General features: G+C 33.9%; 2 protein-coding genes across 3 annotated transcripts in view; one reads left to right on the forward strand and one right to left on the reverse strand.

Moving 5' to 3' along the window:
• The window catches only part of LOC115882709 (putative serine protease K12H4.7), a gene marked incomplete in the record, with an annotated part of 747,005 nt that overhangs the window by 284,536 nt on the left and 446,377 nt on the right, over window positions 1-16,092 (forward strand).
• The window catches only part of LOC115882712 (UNC93-like protein), a 91,661-nt gene that overhangs the window by 24,099 nt on the left and 51,470 nt on the right, over window positions 1-16,092 (reverse strand). For both annotated transcript variants that reach the window (XM_030900935.1, XM_030900936.1), the window contains exon 2: window positions 642-926. In XM_030900935.1, coding sequence (XP_030756795.1) covers window positions 642-926 — 285 coding nt within the window. The remainder of the gene's footprint in view (window positions 1-641; window positions 927-16,092) is intronic.

The raw sequence follows: 16,092 nt of genomic DNA on the forward strand, positions 1-16,092 counted from the left end.
ACGGATTGACTTTAGGGTGTAGAGGTTCGATAAGAAGGGATTTTTCGAAACTAGGATTCTAAGGGGGTGAAACCACCCCTCAAATATTAGAATATTTAAACACTTAAACACGTATATTTGATTTTGTTGTTTTACATATTTTAAGATTTTTTAAAAATTTATACAGGGTGTTTTATAAAATATGACCACTGAGTAATCACGATTCTGCTTAAACTGCTTGAGGTTTAAAGCTGATTTTTGGCAAACGGATTGACTGTGGGGTTTAGAGGTTCGATAAGGAGAGGTTTCTCGAATCTCAAATTCCAAGAGGGCGAAAACGAACCTCAAATATTACAATATTTGTTATTTAAAAAACGGTTATTCTTTCGCATAATTTATTTTGTTTTTTACATATTTTGAAGTTCTTTAAAAAATCATACAGGGTGTTCCAAAAAGTTGGGTAATTGCTTAGCCACTATTATGGTTAAACTGCTTGACGTAAAAAGCTTATTTTTGGCAAACGGATTTTTCGAAAGTCAAATTCCAACTACAAATGATTAATTGCGGGTATGCGCTAGTTAAATAATAAAAGTATTTAATATATTGACTTATTGAATTTACGTTTATGGGTATCTTCCCTATGCATGTATTATTTGACTTACCTGATGACAATAACCGGCAAAAATATATTGGACAAAATCAGCGACGCATAAATGGCAGCCAGCGTGAACGTGCCGAGCGACGCTTCCGAATTGATGGAGCTCTGCAGGTTGGAGGCGCCCCAGAACGCCGTGAAATGGATCATAAAGGCGAATCCGATTACCAGCACGTTTTTCCATATCCTCCACGATTCGTTCGGCCCGTATATCGGTCCCTCCACATCTTCCTCTTCCGTTTTCACGCGCTGGAACTTGGAATCCATCACCGGTGGCGGCGGCGGCTGACCTCTGCTCATAAAATAAAAAGATAAAACTTTATTATTCGTTCGGATTTTCGTATGAATTTTTTAGTGCGTGATAAAGCAGGAAAAGAGATGTTTGTGGGACGGAAAATCTTGTTTAACGTTTCGTTACTCGCGAAAAACGGTACGCTATATTTGTGGCTCAAGACTATGATTATGCCGGGTCCAGACCAAAGCGACAAAAACACGATTTTGAGACAAAAACAAGACAAACTTGCGACAAAAAATGGGGAATTCAAACTTGAGACAAATTGTCCACATCGCAAGGGCAAAAGTACGGCAAAATTAAAAGTTTAGTTGATGCGAATGAGTTTTATTAACCATGTGTAATTTCACTGGTCTCCTACTGTTGACAGCACACGCCATCCACACTGCGCCGACAACTTGTTGAAAAATATACGAACAAAACATATACACTTTGATATTTTCCGACTCGAGACGGGACATTGAAAAGTCTCCGAATTTTGAAACAAAACAAAAATGCGACAAAAATGTCGCAGAAATATATTGGATTTGTCGCAATTTAGTCATAAAACATATTTTTTTCTGTTTTGTCTGCTTGGTCTATTCTTCTTCTTAAAGTGCCTTCTCCATTCAGTGAAGATCGGCAACAACCATGGCAAATTCCTCTCTATTTTTCGCTCTTCTCAGCAAAGTATGTGAGTCCAGGCCTGTCCAATCTCTGATGTTCTTCAGCCAGGAGCATTGCCGTCGTCCGGGTCCGCGCTTTCCCTCAATTTTACCCTCGATGATGAGCTGAAGGAATTCATACTTGCTATGTCTCATCATATGGCCCAAATAGGCTGCTTTCCTCTTTTTTATTATGTCGAGGAGTTCTCGGTCCTTATTCATTTGGTTTAGAACTCGTTCATTCGAGACACGGTCAGTCCATGGTATTCTCAGCATTCTGCGATATACCCACATCTCAAATGCTTCCAACTTATTCATTGCGCTTACTTTGAGTGTCCACGACTCAACCCCGTAGAGAAGTGTGGAAAGTACGTAGCATTTTTGCTTGGTCTATACCCGGCATTATATTTCAAATGTGGGGCACGATAATGCCCCCGTCAAGTCGAGCACAGCCGTATCATCCTTTCCTCGAAGGTACTAGCGGCACTTTCACCACCCTGTAACTTCGTTGTGCATAAAGCAAGATTATTAATTATCACTACACATGAGGACATACTATAGCTGGCTAGATTACCCAAGCAGCATTTGGACGTCGGGACAACATTGTGTCACGCGACCAAACGTCGGGGCGCAACGTCGGCACAGCCTCGTGCCAACCCTAGTCTACACTAGTTTAGAGAATAATTTTTGGGTCGAAACGACGTTGGATACCTACGTTGGCTAGAAGCCTAATTTAGTACAAACTGCAACGTTGTTTAAAATCCTAATTCACAGAAATACAAAACTAATATAATATGGCGTCTAAGTCGCGTTTTATCCTAAATTGGAATAGATATTAGAGTAAAAATATTATTTTTATGATTTAGTTAGAGACATATGCCAGATGGCAGTAAAAGAAAACAAAACAAAAGTATTTAAGTGTGGAGGATGTTTGAAGATTATAATTACTGAAACGCTTTAACCAACTATGTAACTCGTTACCCAAGGCAAAAAATTTAAACGCAAACAACTTTATTGATAAATGTATTGTTTCTGCTTTGAAAAATACTAATGGGCCTTAAAATTAAAGAAGTTTTAAAAAATTCCTTGAATTTTTTTTAGTAAAATCAGAATAATTTATTCGCAGTCGAAAAAAAAAATGTTTCCGCGTGTTGTTTAGGGTCAAATATTTCAAGTTAATGTATTCAAAAAGCAGGAATTGCTATTTTAGGAACAAAACATTTTCTTATTCAACAACATGGCGGCTTTCACTTTGTTGTTTTGGAGATTAAGCTGGAGTATAGTCGTATACTGGACTAATAAAGTCGCAGTTCAGCCTTAACGGGTAGAATACTAGACGCAAGATTGCCTAATTTAGTCATCCTACAGTTTAGCTTGTGCCGCCATCTATATTCTAAATAAACGAGGGAGTGGATAAACTATCGGTAATATGTCGATGTATATTTAAATTTAGTTTTATATGTGCCTTTCTTACGTCCCATTTTAATTAGGTTTTTTTATAAAAACAAAAACAGCACTGAACTGTCTGACTGAACAGAACAATGAAGTGAAAATTTAAGATTTAAGGTTATGGTTCAATATAGTTCCAAAAGGTAGTGGCTCGACGTTCTACCAACGCGCAACATAAAGCGGCCCATACATTATCAAACAAATTGCGCAACGCAGGCTGTTGCGCAACGAGTTGCCAATGTATGGTAGTGTTTGATGCCTCGCAATTGTTTGATGAGTTTCAAGAATGTTTAAATTCTTTTGTGCAACAGGACTGTTTGCGCAACGCGTTGTGTAGTGTATGTGTGTGTTGCGCTTCGTTGTGCAATATTTTAGTTCTTTCATCCAAATTCTTTGTTTTCTTTTTTGTTTTTGGGTATCATCGACATCATCTAGGGTATATATGATAATAATTGACGCAATGACAATTGAGGACATGATTGTTTCTCAAACAATACACAACTTTTAATAAAAAGTTTGATCAAAATTTTACTAAGTGCATGGGTGATGGAGTTGTGCAACGAAACGTTGCGCATCGATTTGTTGCGCAACTTGTTTGATAGTGTATGGACCGCGGAATCAGTTGTGCAACGCAGAGTTGCGCATCGCTTTGTTGCGCAATTTGTTTGATAATGTTTGGGCCGCTTAAGAATAAGGAAATCTAAACAACGTTGGAATTAGTAAAACAGACGACGTTTGCGCAACGTTGGAATAGGTCCTGAAAGTGACGTCGGAAAACTCTTTATTGCCCAACATTGTAACTACGTTGTCTGAATCACCTAGAGATCACTTAAGCAAGAAAGGTTACAAGACAACGTTTATTCGACGTCGCAGAAGCTTTTACTTTGTTGTAGTACTAGTTCAACGTCGGCACAACGTCACAACAACGCTTACATTTATTTTAATACCCAAGGTACGGAGCTAACTATATTTTGTAACTAATCCAACGCTGTGTTTAGTAAACATGTGGCCGCAAGTCGTGAAAATGCTACTTGGGTACCAAAATATCTAGTAATTATACCTCATAGTTTATGAATTATCGCTTGTCAAATTTATATATTCACTTCCTTCGCTTCAATATCGCCTGTATATGTTCACTTCCTTCTGCGATCGCGTATATATGTTGGAAGAATTGTGTTGCGAGAGTTTGCGTTTTTTACATTCTATGTTTTTGATGGGATTATATTTCAAATTACTTTTAGAAAAAATAACTTAATTATTGAACCTTTTGTCCTAGTTTACTGTTGAGACATATAATATACAAAGTTTTGTCTATTTTCCACGCTCTGCTTTTATTAGGAGACGCTCTTAAATTTATATGACCGATAAAATTTTGATGAGAATTTTACACCGTTATGTTCTTTTTTCTACTTTTACGTGTAGTGATATCTCCGGTTCATATCGTAAAGCTTTCATCCTTTAACACCCCTAAAAAGTTGCCTTTTTAAATTTGATTTTGAATAATAGTTTCGTCTCTAGATTTCCAAGTGCATTAATTCAATTTCAAGTATATACGGGATGTTTTTGACAAGTTACTTACCCTTAAGAGTCCATTTCACTAGTCCAAAAAAGTAGCAAAACAAGCGTTCGGCATTTAAAGTTTTATGTAAAACTAGCTAGGTATTTTTACACAAATGAAGAAGGAAATTAAAGATAAAGTATTATACTATATACGTATTGTAGCACGTTTTTAGACAACTTCTTTAGTTTTAAGATTTTGATTCCCAAACACCAACAAAATATTCCTTATGTTTGGACTAAATTTTCTCGAAAATCTATACTGATATATAAAATCCTTTAAGTGACTGACATACTGATTAATCACGATCCTGCTCAAACCACTCAACGTAAGAAGCTCAATTTTGGCATTCAGTTTGATTCTAGGGTGTAGAGGTTCGATAAGAAGGGGTTTTTCGAAATTCCAGTTCCAAGGGGCTTTAAAAAACGGTCAAGTTTCCGAAAAAACGCTTAAACACGTATATTTTATTTTGTTTTTTATATATTTTAAGATTTTTTAAAAATGTATACAGGGTGTTTCGAAAAATCTGGTCATTGACACTTGACGTAAAAAGCTGATTTTTGGAAAACAGATTAACTTTAGGGTGTAGAGGTTCGATAAGAAGGGATTTTTCGAAAATCGAATTCTAAGGGGGTGAAACTATCCCTCAAATATTCAAATATTTTTTTATTTAAAAACCGGTGAGTTTTTCGGAAAAACTCTTAAACACGTATATTTTATTTTGTTGTTTTACTTATTCTAAGATTTTTTATAAATTTATACAGGGTGTTTCATAAAATATGACCATTGAGTAATCACGATTCTGCTTAAACTGCTTGACGTTTAAAGCTGATTTTTGGCAAACGGATTGATTGTGGGGTGTAGAGGTTCGATAAGGAGGGGTTTCTCGAATCTCAAATTCCAAGAGGGTTGAAAACGCCCCTCAAATATTACAATATTTGTTATTTAAAAAACGGTTAGTCTTTCGGGAAAACGTTTGGACAAGCATAATTTATTTGTTTTTTTTACATATTTCGCCAAAAAGTTGGGTAATTTCTTAACCACGAGCAGCTTGACGTAAAAAGCATATTTTTGGCAAACGGATTTTTCGAAAGTCAAATTCCAACGAGATGAAACTACCCCTCAAATATTACCAAGTTATATAATAATATCGCCATATTGTTTTTTCTCATGCTGACATAAATGTGAGAAAATTTTATCCAGTTTGTATGTTAATGGAAATTCTTGCTTTGCTTTATCATCACCATTACTAATACTGGGGATTACTCACCATTGGAAAATACTGGGAGTCTTAAATCCGACTGTAGTCCAAACATATTCCAATTTTTTCGGCTAAAAGATACTAAAAAATCGGCGTCGGCGATGGCTATGAAATGAAGATCGCTCTCATTTTATATGTAAATTTATATGGGGTATGTCATCAGTGTTCATTTCCAAGTGGACGCCGTTTTTTTCGAACATACGGTATCTTAACTTTATGAATTATACAGGGTGTTTCAAAACAAATGCGAAAAACTTCAGGGGGTGATTCCTTGTTCAAAATAAAGGCTAGTTTGCTTTATAAACGTTGGGTCAAAAGTCAACCATTAGGGAGATATCGCGGTACAAAGATGGCGGAAAAATAATGTTTTTATTCTTTATCTTGAAAACGAAAAGAGATAGACTATTGAAATTTTATGGAAGCATTACTGTTATGAAAACACACTTTCAGGTATTTTTTTTTACTCTTTTAAAATGAGTGGAAGGGGTTGAAATAAACTACCCCTATCATTCTTGTTAACGAAATTTAAAAAAAAATCTTATCAAACACATGCAAATGCTTTAATTTGGATAGTTTAGTTTGTTTAGAAACTTTTTTACCTCTTGTGTTTTTTTGATAAAACTCACCGATTGGAAATTAAAAAATAAAATGTAAAGCATTACATGTCAGGACAAAAACATTTTTAGATTAAGAATCTAGTGATAATAACGATAATAATAATCATCTAGATAATAACGTATTGCAGTAGAGTAATGTCAAATAAAATAATATTAGGAACATCCTAAAAAGTAACAGCAGCCGACTAGATTTTTTCCTAAAAAATTACAGCAGCCCACTAGATTCTTTATCAGAAAATGTTTTTGTCCTGAGATGTAATGCTTTACATTTTATTTTTAATTTCAAATCGGTGAGTTTTATCAAAAAATACAAGAGATAAAAAGTTTCTAAACAAACTAAGCTATCCAAATTATTTTTTTGCATGTGTTTGATAAGATTTTCTTTAAATTTCGTTAACAAGAATGATAGGGTAGTTTATTTCAACCCCTCCCACTCATTTTAAAAAGTGAAAAATTACCAGACAGTGTGTTTTCATAACAGTAATGCTTCCATAAAATTTCATTAGTCTATCTCTTTCGTTTAAAAATAAGAACATTATTTTTCAGCCATCTTTGTACCGCGATATCTGCCTAATGGTTGACTTTTGACCCAACGTTTATGAAGCAAACTACTCTTTATTTTGAACAAGGAATCACCCCCTGAAGTTTTTCGCATTTGTTTTGAAACACCCTGTATATTATTAGTGCTTATTCTTATTGTAATAAGGAAATGCAGTAGACTTGTACAGCTACACAATTTACATTATAAGAATTCAACTCCACCCAATATCGGTATATTCGTGATTTAGAACTGCATTAACCTTTTCCATTACAAAAAAATACACACATACACTCTCAATTCGTATTCTCCTTTGTAAAAAAGACCGGGCTCTCACTAGAAAGCACAGCAAGACAAATTATTACGATTCAATGCCACCCGCACGACAACAAATTGTTCTTTTATTATAATTATTATAATATTATCGTTAATTGTCGGTGGAAAGAAAATCGGGAACTTTTCAACAATATCGCGACTAATTGAGGAAAAAATAGTAATTTAAAATTAAAAAATTACCTCTGCAAGGACGGTGTATTAGTGTATGTTTCCACGGTCTAGATAAACCATGCAAAAAAGTTGATGAATTGTTATATAATCAAAAAAGGTATGATGGTGTCTGTTTTCGAAGATATTTGACCATGAGAGGTTATTTGGAAGTCAAACTTACTATTATGTACGAAATATAGATACTTGTTAAGAGTTTTTATACGCATGAAATCTGATATGTAATGTTTTTTGTACCGGGTGTTTTGCAAAAGTCGCTTACCTCTAAATCTTTTTAATTTTTTTTTATTAGATAAAAAAACGAGATTTGGTATGTTAATATATGACATAAGAGTCTATTACACCCAAAATTCCAAACACATGTGCTTTGATTAAGGCTTGATTAAGGTTTGCAGAGCTTCCCCAACTAGCATTTATAGTGGCAGATACTGTTTGACCAGCGGATCTGAAGCTACGGAAGGAATGCGAGAAAAAAAAATCGATATTGCCACGTTTATCTATAAAATTGCAAAATTGCCAGACATGAACTATAAATTTAATATATTTTTATTATATATAATCTGTTTGTAGTAGTTTAGGCTTTCGCGGCCATCGTTTGAAGAATTTTGGTTTTTCGGGTTATTAGGCCGTCGTCGGTTAGAATTGCTTCCTAACGTTTCGCTAGCACGAGTGGCTAGCATCTTCAGAGGTGTGTTTGCTCCGATTGCTCACATATATTTTTTATTATATATAATCTGTTTAGCATATATTCGGACGAATATTACTAAGGAATTTTAACGTAGTTCATATTGTTCGATATGTTTTATTTAATAACTTATTTCTTTCATTCTGTATAATCTGTTTCTTATGAAAGTTGAAGATTATTTGGACGATATCAATTTCAACAGCTTCCCTGACGACGAGGATGATATCCTATGTCATCGAACATGACTTGGCGAGTCTTCGAATTGGATTTGTTATCACCATCTCTTGCCATGGCTCTGCTACGCCTGACTATTCTCTTGTTTATCCCCAACTGCACGGTCTCTTGTGAAAAGAGTAGGAGTCTCGTTACTACTGAAATATCGTTTGGTCATTTTTTGATCATTATTACGCTACCATTATTTTATACCGGTTATCCTAAACTTTAGGATAATGGTTCTTTTGTCTATTTGCTGGTTAAAGCAGTCCCTTATTGTTTTGGTATCTTTGTTATAATGGTTTTGATGTTAGTGCTTCTTGAGAACTTTACCAATCCTATCGGTGACCTGGGAAACATATGGAAGGAAGGCCTTATTAATGATGTTTTCCTGTTCATTGTCAGAGTCTCCTCTGCCTAGGTGCCAGCGCCGCCTTTATTTCTCTGTCATTATAGCCATTGGCAAGAAAGGCTTTATTTAAATGACTTAGTTCCTCTTGGATGTGTTCATTAGCACAGATACGTCTTGCCCTATTTGCTAATGTTCCGATAATCCCCTGTTTTTGGCTTGGATGGTGATTTGATAGTTTGTGTAAGTACCGGTCTGTATGGTGGGTTTTCGATACACGGTGTGATCCAAAGGTCGCCATTTCTCTTGACAAGCACATCGAGGAAGGCCAGTTGGTTGTTTACTTCGGTTTCCATGGTAGAATTTTATGCTCGGGCTCTGCGAATTAAGGTGATGAAGGAAGTCATCTAGGCTGTCACGTCCATGTTTCCAAACCACAAATGTATCGTCCACATAACGAAACCATACAGCGGGCTTCAGAACGGATGACTCTAGCGCGCTTTTTCTTCAAATCTCTCCATAAAGAAATTAGCAATTATTGGGCTGATTGGGCTACCCATTGCGACACCTTCTGTTTGTTCGTAGTAATTGCCGTTCCATAAGAAATAGCTACCAGTCAGACACACTCGGAAGAGCTCCGCGATGTCAGGTGGGAATGATTCCTTGATTAGATCCATTGACTCGCCTAGGGGTACTCTCGTGAATAGAGATACCACATCGAAGCTTACCATGATGTCAGATGGTTCCAGTTTTATATCTTTTAGCTTTTGGACGAAATGCGTTGAGTCCTTCACATAAGAGTTTGTGTTGCCGACTTTCGGTTGTAGGATCGTAGTCAAGTATTTAGCTAAGTTGTAAGTAGGCGATCCTGGAGCACTCACTATCGGTCTAGAATTGGGACACTATTAATTTTGATTTCAGATGTTCTGGGGAGTGAGGAGGCCTTGATGAGTCTGTTGGTGTTTCTGACAATTAAGGCAGTAGGATCCTTCTTCAGTAACTTATAAGTCTGGGGCTCCAGTAGATCCTCGATTTTGGACCTATACAGATTTTGGACGCTACATAGTCAGACAAGAGAAATAATAGCTAATTTATATAGGTAAGTTAATAATAACGTGGATGAAATCTCATTTGTTTTATTTCCTTGTGTTCATAATAGGGTTTGCGATGAAGAAGCTACAGAGAGTTCGCTTAAGTTGCCGCTTAAACGTAAACATGAGCGGATATTTCTTTATACCGGAGTTAGCGTATGGGCTATAAAAAAATTCACACAGAAGATAAAAAAAGGCTGAAAACTAACCCCGATAAAATGATATCCAGCTCTGGAAAGAAATGACCACGTGAGACCGCTGTCGAAAAGCTCGACGACTTTTTCGAAGTGGTCAGGAATTTGATAAATAGATTTTATCTCGAATTCAAACTCGTCCCCACAATTAGAAAGCTTTTGCAAAAATTGCAGGAAGAATCGAATTTTCCTTTTGCAGGGAAACGCTTAGGGGGTTATTAAAATCAAATGATTTTTTTTGGCGTAAATGTCAAAATAACAAATAAATATGAATGGAGCGGCACATTAAATTGCAGAGAGAGATATAAGTATATACGCGAAATTCGAAAATATAGCCAAGTATTATCTATTTGGATGAAACCTTTGAATAAGAAGACTAAGGAAGGAGCATAATGCTATCCATGTATTCATGCATGGTGGGCGGAAAAGCCACCATAAAAGCTCTCTAGGGTGGGGATCCTTGACAGTTCTGTTTGACGATTCATTTGACACATTTGAATTTGATTTGAAATTTTGTGGATTTGTCAGTCTTTACGGAGCTTATTTTATGTTATTTATTATTTATTCTACTACTGATAGTTGTATAAAGGTAGTAAATCTAGATGGAAATTGTGGCAGAACTTAAATTAACAGTGACACTATCGCGATTTATCGAAAAGACTCTAAAATAGTTGGTTGTGTAGCGTGCGGTAGATCTCGGCAAAAATTGAGTGAAATAATGGAACAACTTTTCGCTAGTAAGTGACTATATAATATTCATACGTGTAGTAAACCGATCATTTATGAAATTCACTTAAATTAACTAAATTATATATTTTTCTTGCATTTTAGCTTTTATTTATTACTTGTCAAAGATTAGATGTCAAAGAATTTAGATACATTAATTTGACTTACCTGCTTCAGTAGCGTATCGGATGTTTGTGTTAATAAATACTTATTATAACTTATCTATTTTTATTAGAATTATATATTTTTATAACAATTTTAATAACTACCAACATTTATTCACAACGTAACATAAAACAACAAATTATTGAGTCTACCCCACGTCTACATCATAGTTTTACATTTTTTAAATAAAATTAGAACGACACTGATAAACCGGAATTTAAGTCGGCCATATTTGAGGCCCATCGCGGTGTACCTAAGATTTTTGATATGCTCCTTCCTTAGTCTTCTTATTCAAAGGGATGAAACATATGGGTCGACAATGACCTAACCTTTAAAAAGTGCTGGCGGAGCTATACCATATCTGGTGTAATAGGCAATATTGGATCTACTGGTGAGTAAAATTATGTTTTGTTTGCGCTTCCAAAGTTAACTATTTTCAAGATTTTTTTTGCTGGAAATAATTATATCTAAAATTTTGTATTATAGAAAAAAATATAGTTAGTACAGATATATAAATAAATATACCTCAAGATTCAGTCTTGATCATCTTCTGATGGCAGATATGATTAGCGAAACGTGCGTCGTCCAGTGTAAAATTAAAAGTGTTTTGGTGTATTGTACTGATTTAGTGTTTTATTTTGCTGTGTAAGACCAAAGGTTCCAACCCCCAGCTGTAATTATTTCTTCTATTATATTAACAACACATAATAATAAAATGATTCAAAATATTTAAGGGAGCTTTAATAAAAGCTTTTAGTGTTTATCTGCTAACTCAACAGCAACGATTCAAACAGCATAAAGTTTTTTGAAAAAATTATTAATCTGAATATTATATTTATGATACACATTATTTTCATAAAACACCGTACGCCCATGCCTATTTTATGAATGAAATTGGGCGTGTTTTGTTTACAACTGCGTTCCCCTGCCGATACCCCGTAGCTACAGATCCGTTGGTCACACTATACGTAACTGCTACTATCAAAGCCACTACAAAGTGGGCGGTGACCATCGGCGGCTACGTCGTATATTCGTAGCTGCTAAGTACCTGCGACCAAAATGGGGAAAGATTTTGAATAGCCAGGTAGTGTCTTGGGTAGTTTTTGCCACTAAAAGAGTTACTATGATGTATTACTATAAAGTATGCGACTTATTCGTTACGAAGCTGCCTAGTCGCGGGTTCGTGGCAGCCAAGTGTTAGCCACCGACATGTGGAACTTTCGTTAAACTGTTGAACTCAATGACTAAAGAATCCAAGGACAAATAACACCCGAGAGCAAATTGTGACGATGTCACCAAACAGTGCCGTAGCACATATTTTTCTTAACCTAGCTGTTTGAAGTAATATTTATATTTTTTGATAATTGTTTTGACTACGCCTATGGTGTATCATCCTAATTAATTACGAGAAAAACGTATTAAAATGTTAACAAAAGGTACAAAAGTAGTATCGACGTATAACATATATCAAGTACATATAAATGTTAATTGAAATTGAAGAATAATTATCGAATTCAATAAGAAAACGCTAAAAAGTTGGAGTGGACCATAGACTTAAAATAAAATCTAGACTACACTATTTACATCTCAACGCGGTCAAACAATCTTTTTTATACACATGTTTACTTCTGGGTACAGTCGACCGAGCCTTCCTCATCCAGCCTATGTTGTCAAGTCTTTAATATTATCAATATTTTTTTTCTTGTTATACACATATATTTAGATATTAATACTACAGTTTAATAAAGTAGGTTTTAATATTCCAGAGATGTATTAAATAGTCCTTGTACTACTAAATTATAAGTCGGATACTGTTTAAAAAGGATAAGTTCTTTACAATATGACAACACCGATTAGAGGCGAGGGAGCCTATTCATTCATTTATTACCTTGTAGTACGTGTCGCACGTGTGCGGTAAAGCCAGAGTAAAAGCTTTGTTGCCGCTATCTCCCCGGCTGTATTAACGCATTTTCTTAGCTTGTAGTGCGTAAGTGTTTATTTTATTGACTTTTTCTGTTCAAGAACTATAAAATATGCTTCGCCAGTGCCAAATTTGCAAGAAATTTGACTTAAATAATCCATTTAAGTCTTGAAACGACTTTCGACCGATAGGCAACTCTCAATTTACCCATTGGGAGTCAGTGGCGTTGTTGTAGTAAGGCGCGGAGATAATATTTTGGTAAAATGTAAAATCTGAATTTTTTCTCTTACATAATTATTTATATAAAGGTTTTTGTAACAAAATGATAATTATTATAACCCTTTAATAATTAATAATATTTTTATTAAAAATATATTCCGGTTTATTCTAAAATTATCTTCAGAATCTAAAATAACATAAAAGAATTTTAAAATGATATTACATTATGAAACAATATTTTTTAATATACCGGGTCGTCTCAAAAGTGGCTCACCCCTATAACTTTATTATTTTTTCAGATAAAAAAACAGATTTGTTTGTTAGTAGGCATATTGACATAAATTAGGATTGATTGACCTATTCAATTGTTTTTGGTCTCTTCCTGTTTCACCGGAAATGATTACATATTTTGATTTTTAAAGGCACCCTCGGTATATTGCTACTTTATTCCATAAAAAATGACACTCTGAATAGAATGACATATCATGTCAACTTTTGACATTGTCGCTTAGAAACAAATCGTATTTTAAATTTCAATCCAGGGTGCCATGGTGTTGTTAAAAACACTAAGTTTTAATCAAGGAGCCTTGGAAAAATAGTTTTGATCGTCTAATAGGTTTCGTGTCTTGTCTACGCCGGTTAAAAGATTTACAAATCGTATTTTTAATCATATGTCAATTTTTTCAAATTGAACAAGGGTGACTCATTAGCATATTTGGAAAAAGCATTTTTTATGAATATATTGATACCAAACACTTGGTATTTCGAGTCAAATTGTCGTTATGAACCGCGTGTTACAATTACAATTAAACCATATGCGAAAATGTCAAAAGTTGACATATGATATGTCATTCTATTCAAAGTGTCATTTTCTATCGAATAATTATTATTATTTAATTGAATGCGTCAATCAATCCTAATTTATGTCATATACTAGCATACTAAATCTTGTTTTTTTATTTGAAAAAATACGAAAAATTATGGGGATGAGCCACTTTTGGGACGCACCCGGTATAATAAAGACAGTACCGAGTTAAATAAATGTAGTTTTCATTTTATCCACTTCCTATAACCTTCCGTGCTTTAATGGAACAGATTTATGTTTTCTCTAATTTACATAAATAAGACATCACTTAACCAGAAAAAAAAATTACAACAATCATAATTTTTTTTCTCTCCCTGTCGCTGATTCTATTATATCTGTAGAATAATAGATCCTGTTTTGATTAATATTAGGGGTTGTAAATGTTTGACTAAAATTAATATTTTTTTTAATAATTTCAAAAATTACGTAATTTCGATTATAAAATTTCTACTATAACATGTATTTTATTATTTTTATCCTTTTTGGACTCTAAGACGTTTTTTCTAAACTTTTATTTAAAAAAACCTCTCCTAAATCTTAATAAAATATAAAAAAGTTTAAATACGATATATATTTAATTTAATTATAGCTTCATTAAAATAAAAAAATTACCCGGCTATGATACGGAGAGTTCAGGTGTACTTGAGAAACGAAAGACAATGTTGCGTTTCTCGTCAGAGTCGTCAGGGAACGACCGTTACGACAGAGACAACCTATCTATCGCTCGTGTCGCACTCGTTATAACCTAAAACAATAACACAACAATAACAAGACATTGTCTGACAGCATGTTCCAGCTATTTATGAATGAGATGCTCAGTCTATATTTTGTTTTAAGTCTATGAGCTACACCCAAAATTCCAAACACACGTGCTTTGATTAAGGCTTGATTAAGGTTTGCAGAGCTTCAGCATTTGCCATAAAATAGCTAGAGCAATTTGTTACAAAACCATATAAATTATATATCATTGTCATCATAAAACTTCAACCTATTTCAGTATTGCAAAGGAATTTTAAATTATATCTTTATTTTCGAGAAAATTTAGGCCAAACGTAAGAAATATTTTGTTGATATTGACCATCAAAATCTTAAAAATAAAGAAGTTGTCTAAAAATGTGCTACAATACGAGATAGTATAATCCTTTATCTTTAATTTTCTTCTGCATTTGTGTAAAAACACCTAGCCAGTTTTACACAAAACGTTAAATGCCGAAGGCTTATTTTGTTACCTTTTCGGACTAGTAAAATTGACTCTTAATTACAACTTTTATAAGTCATTTATCTATGATTGCAACACATCATTCTATATCATTGATCTAAGGCATCTATTACACTATGTCGCACCTGTATTTTTATCTCCCACACATGCTAGTAATAGATACCGCTTCGCAAAAAGTCACATTCGTCATAAAATGTCATTAATATTTTCCTGTCGAAAAACCAAGGCAAAAACTGCACCTGAAATTTGCCGGATTACAAAAAATAAAACGCTTTAATCCCGAGGGGGATTTTTATGGCAAGAAAAAACGTTTTTGTTTAAATTCGATGCAAATATATTTAAATTTTATTCGAATTCGTAACGCGGTATATACGGGCATCCGCGGAGAAAAAAAATTACACAAAACCAATTAGCCGTTCAAGTATTCGAGTATAACAACTTGACAATAATAGCCATAAAGAGGTCTCTCTAATAATAGCCAAGCGGAATTCGTTTTTTAATATGCAATTAAAAAAAATCAGCAAGGACGCAAAAATTATAAAAAAAGTAAGTAAGTAAGTAAAAACTTATTATTTCTGCAATTTTTAATGAGTTATTTTATTAAAAAATTGTAAATATAATAATAATATCGTCGTTATACCAATTAGAATTTAATTAGTAATTATTCATAATAAATCTGCTTTAATTAACTTAATTTATTACCGCGTATTCAAATTTAATTACTATTCTTCATTCTGCCTCATTCGTTCTTTGATTTATATGTTTTATTTTATTTACTATTTATTTATTTACTATTTTATACTAAATAGTAATTTTAATTGCTAATCCTTTGTATTTAAAAAAAATTGCTACAATTTTACCATATAACAGCATTGATTGAAAGAATTGGTTGTAACTTATTTTCTTCAATCAACGTTAACAGATAACAGTCTATTTATTCCCAGACAT

The sequence above is a fragment of the Sitophilus oryzae genome, unplaced genomic scaffold (genome assembly GCF_002938485.1).
Source record: "Sitophilus oryzae breed Bouriz unplaced genomic scaffold, Soryzae_2.0 scaffold_179_pilon_pilon, whole genome shotgun sequence".
NCBI classification, from domain to species: domain Eukaryota; kingdom Metazoa; phylum Arthropoda; class Insecta; order Coleoptera; family Curculionidae; genus Sitophilus; species Sitophilus oryzae.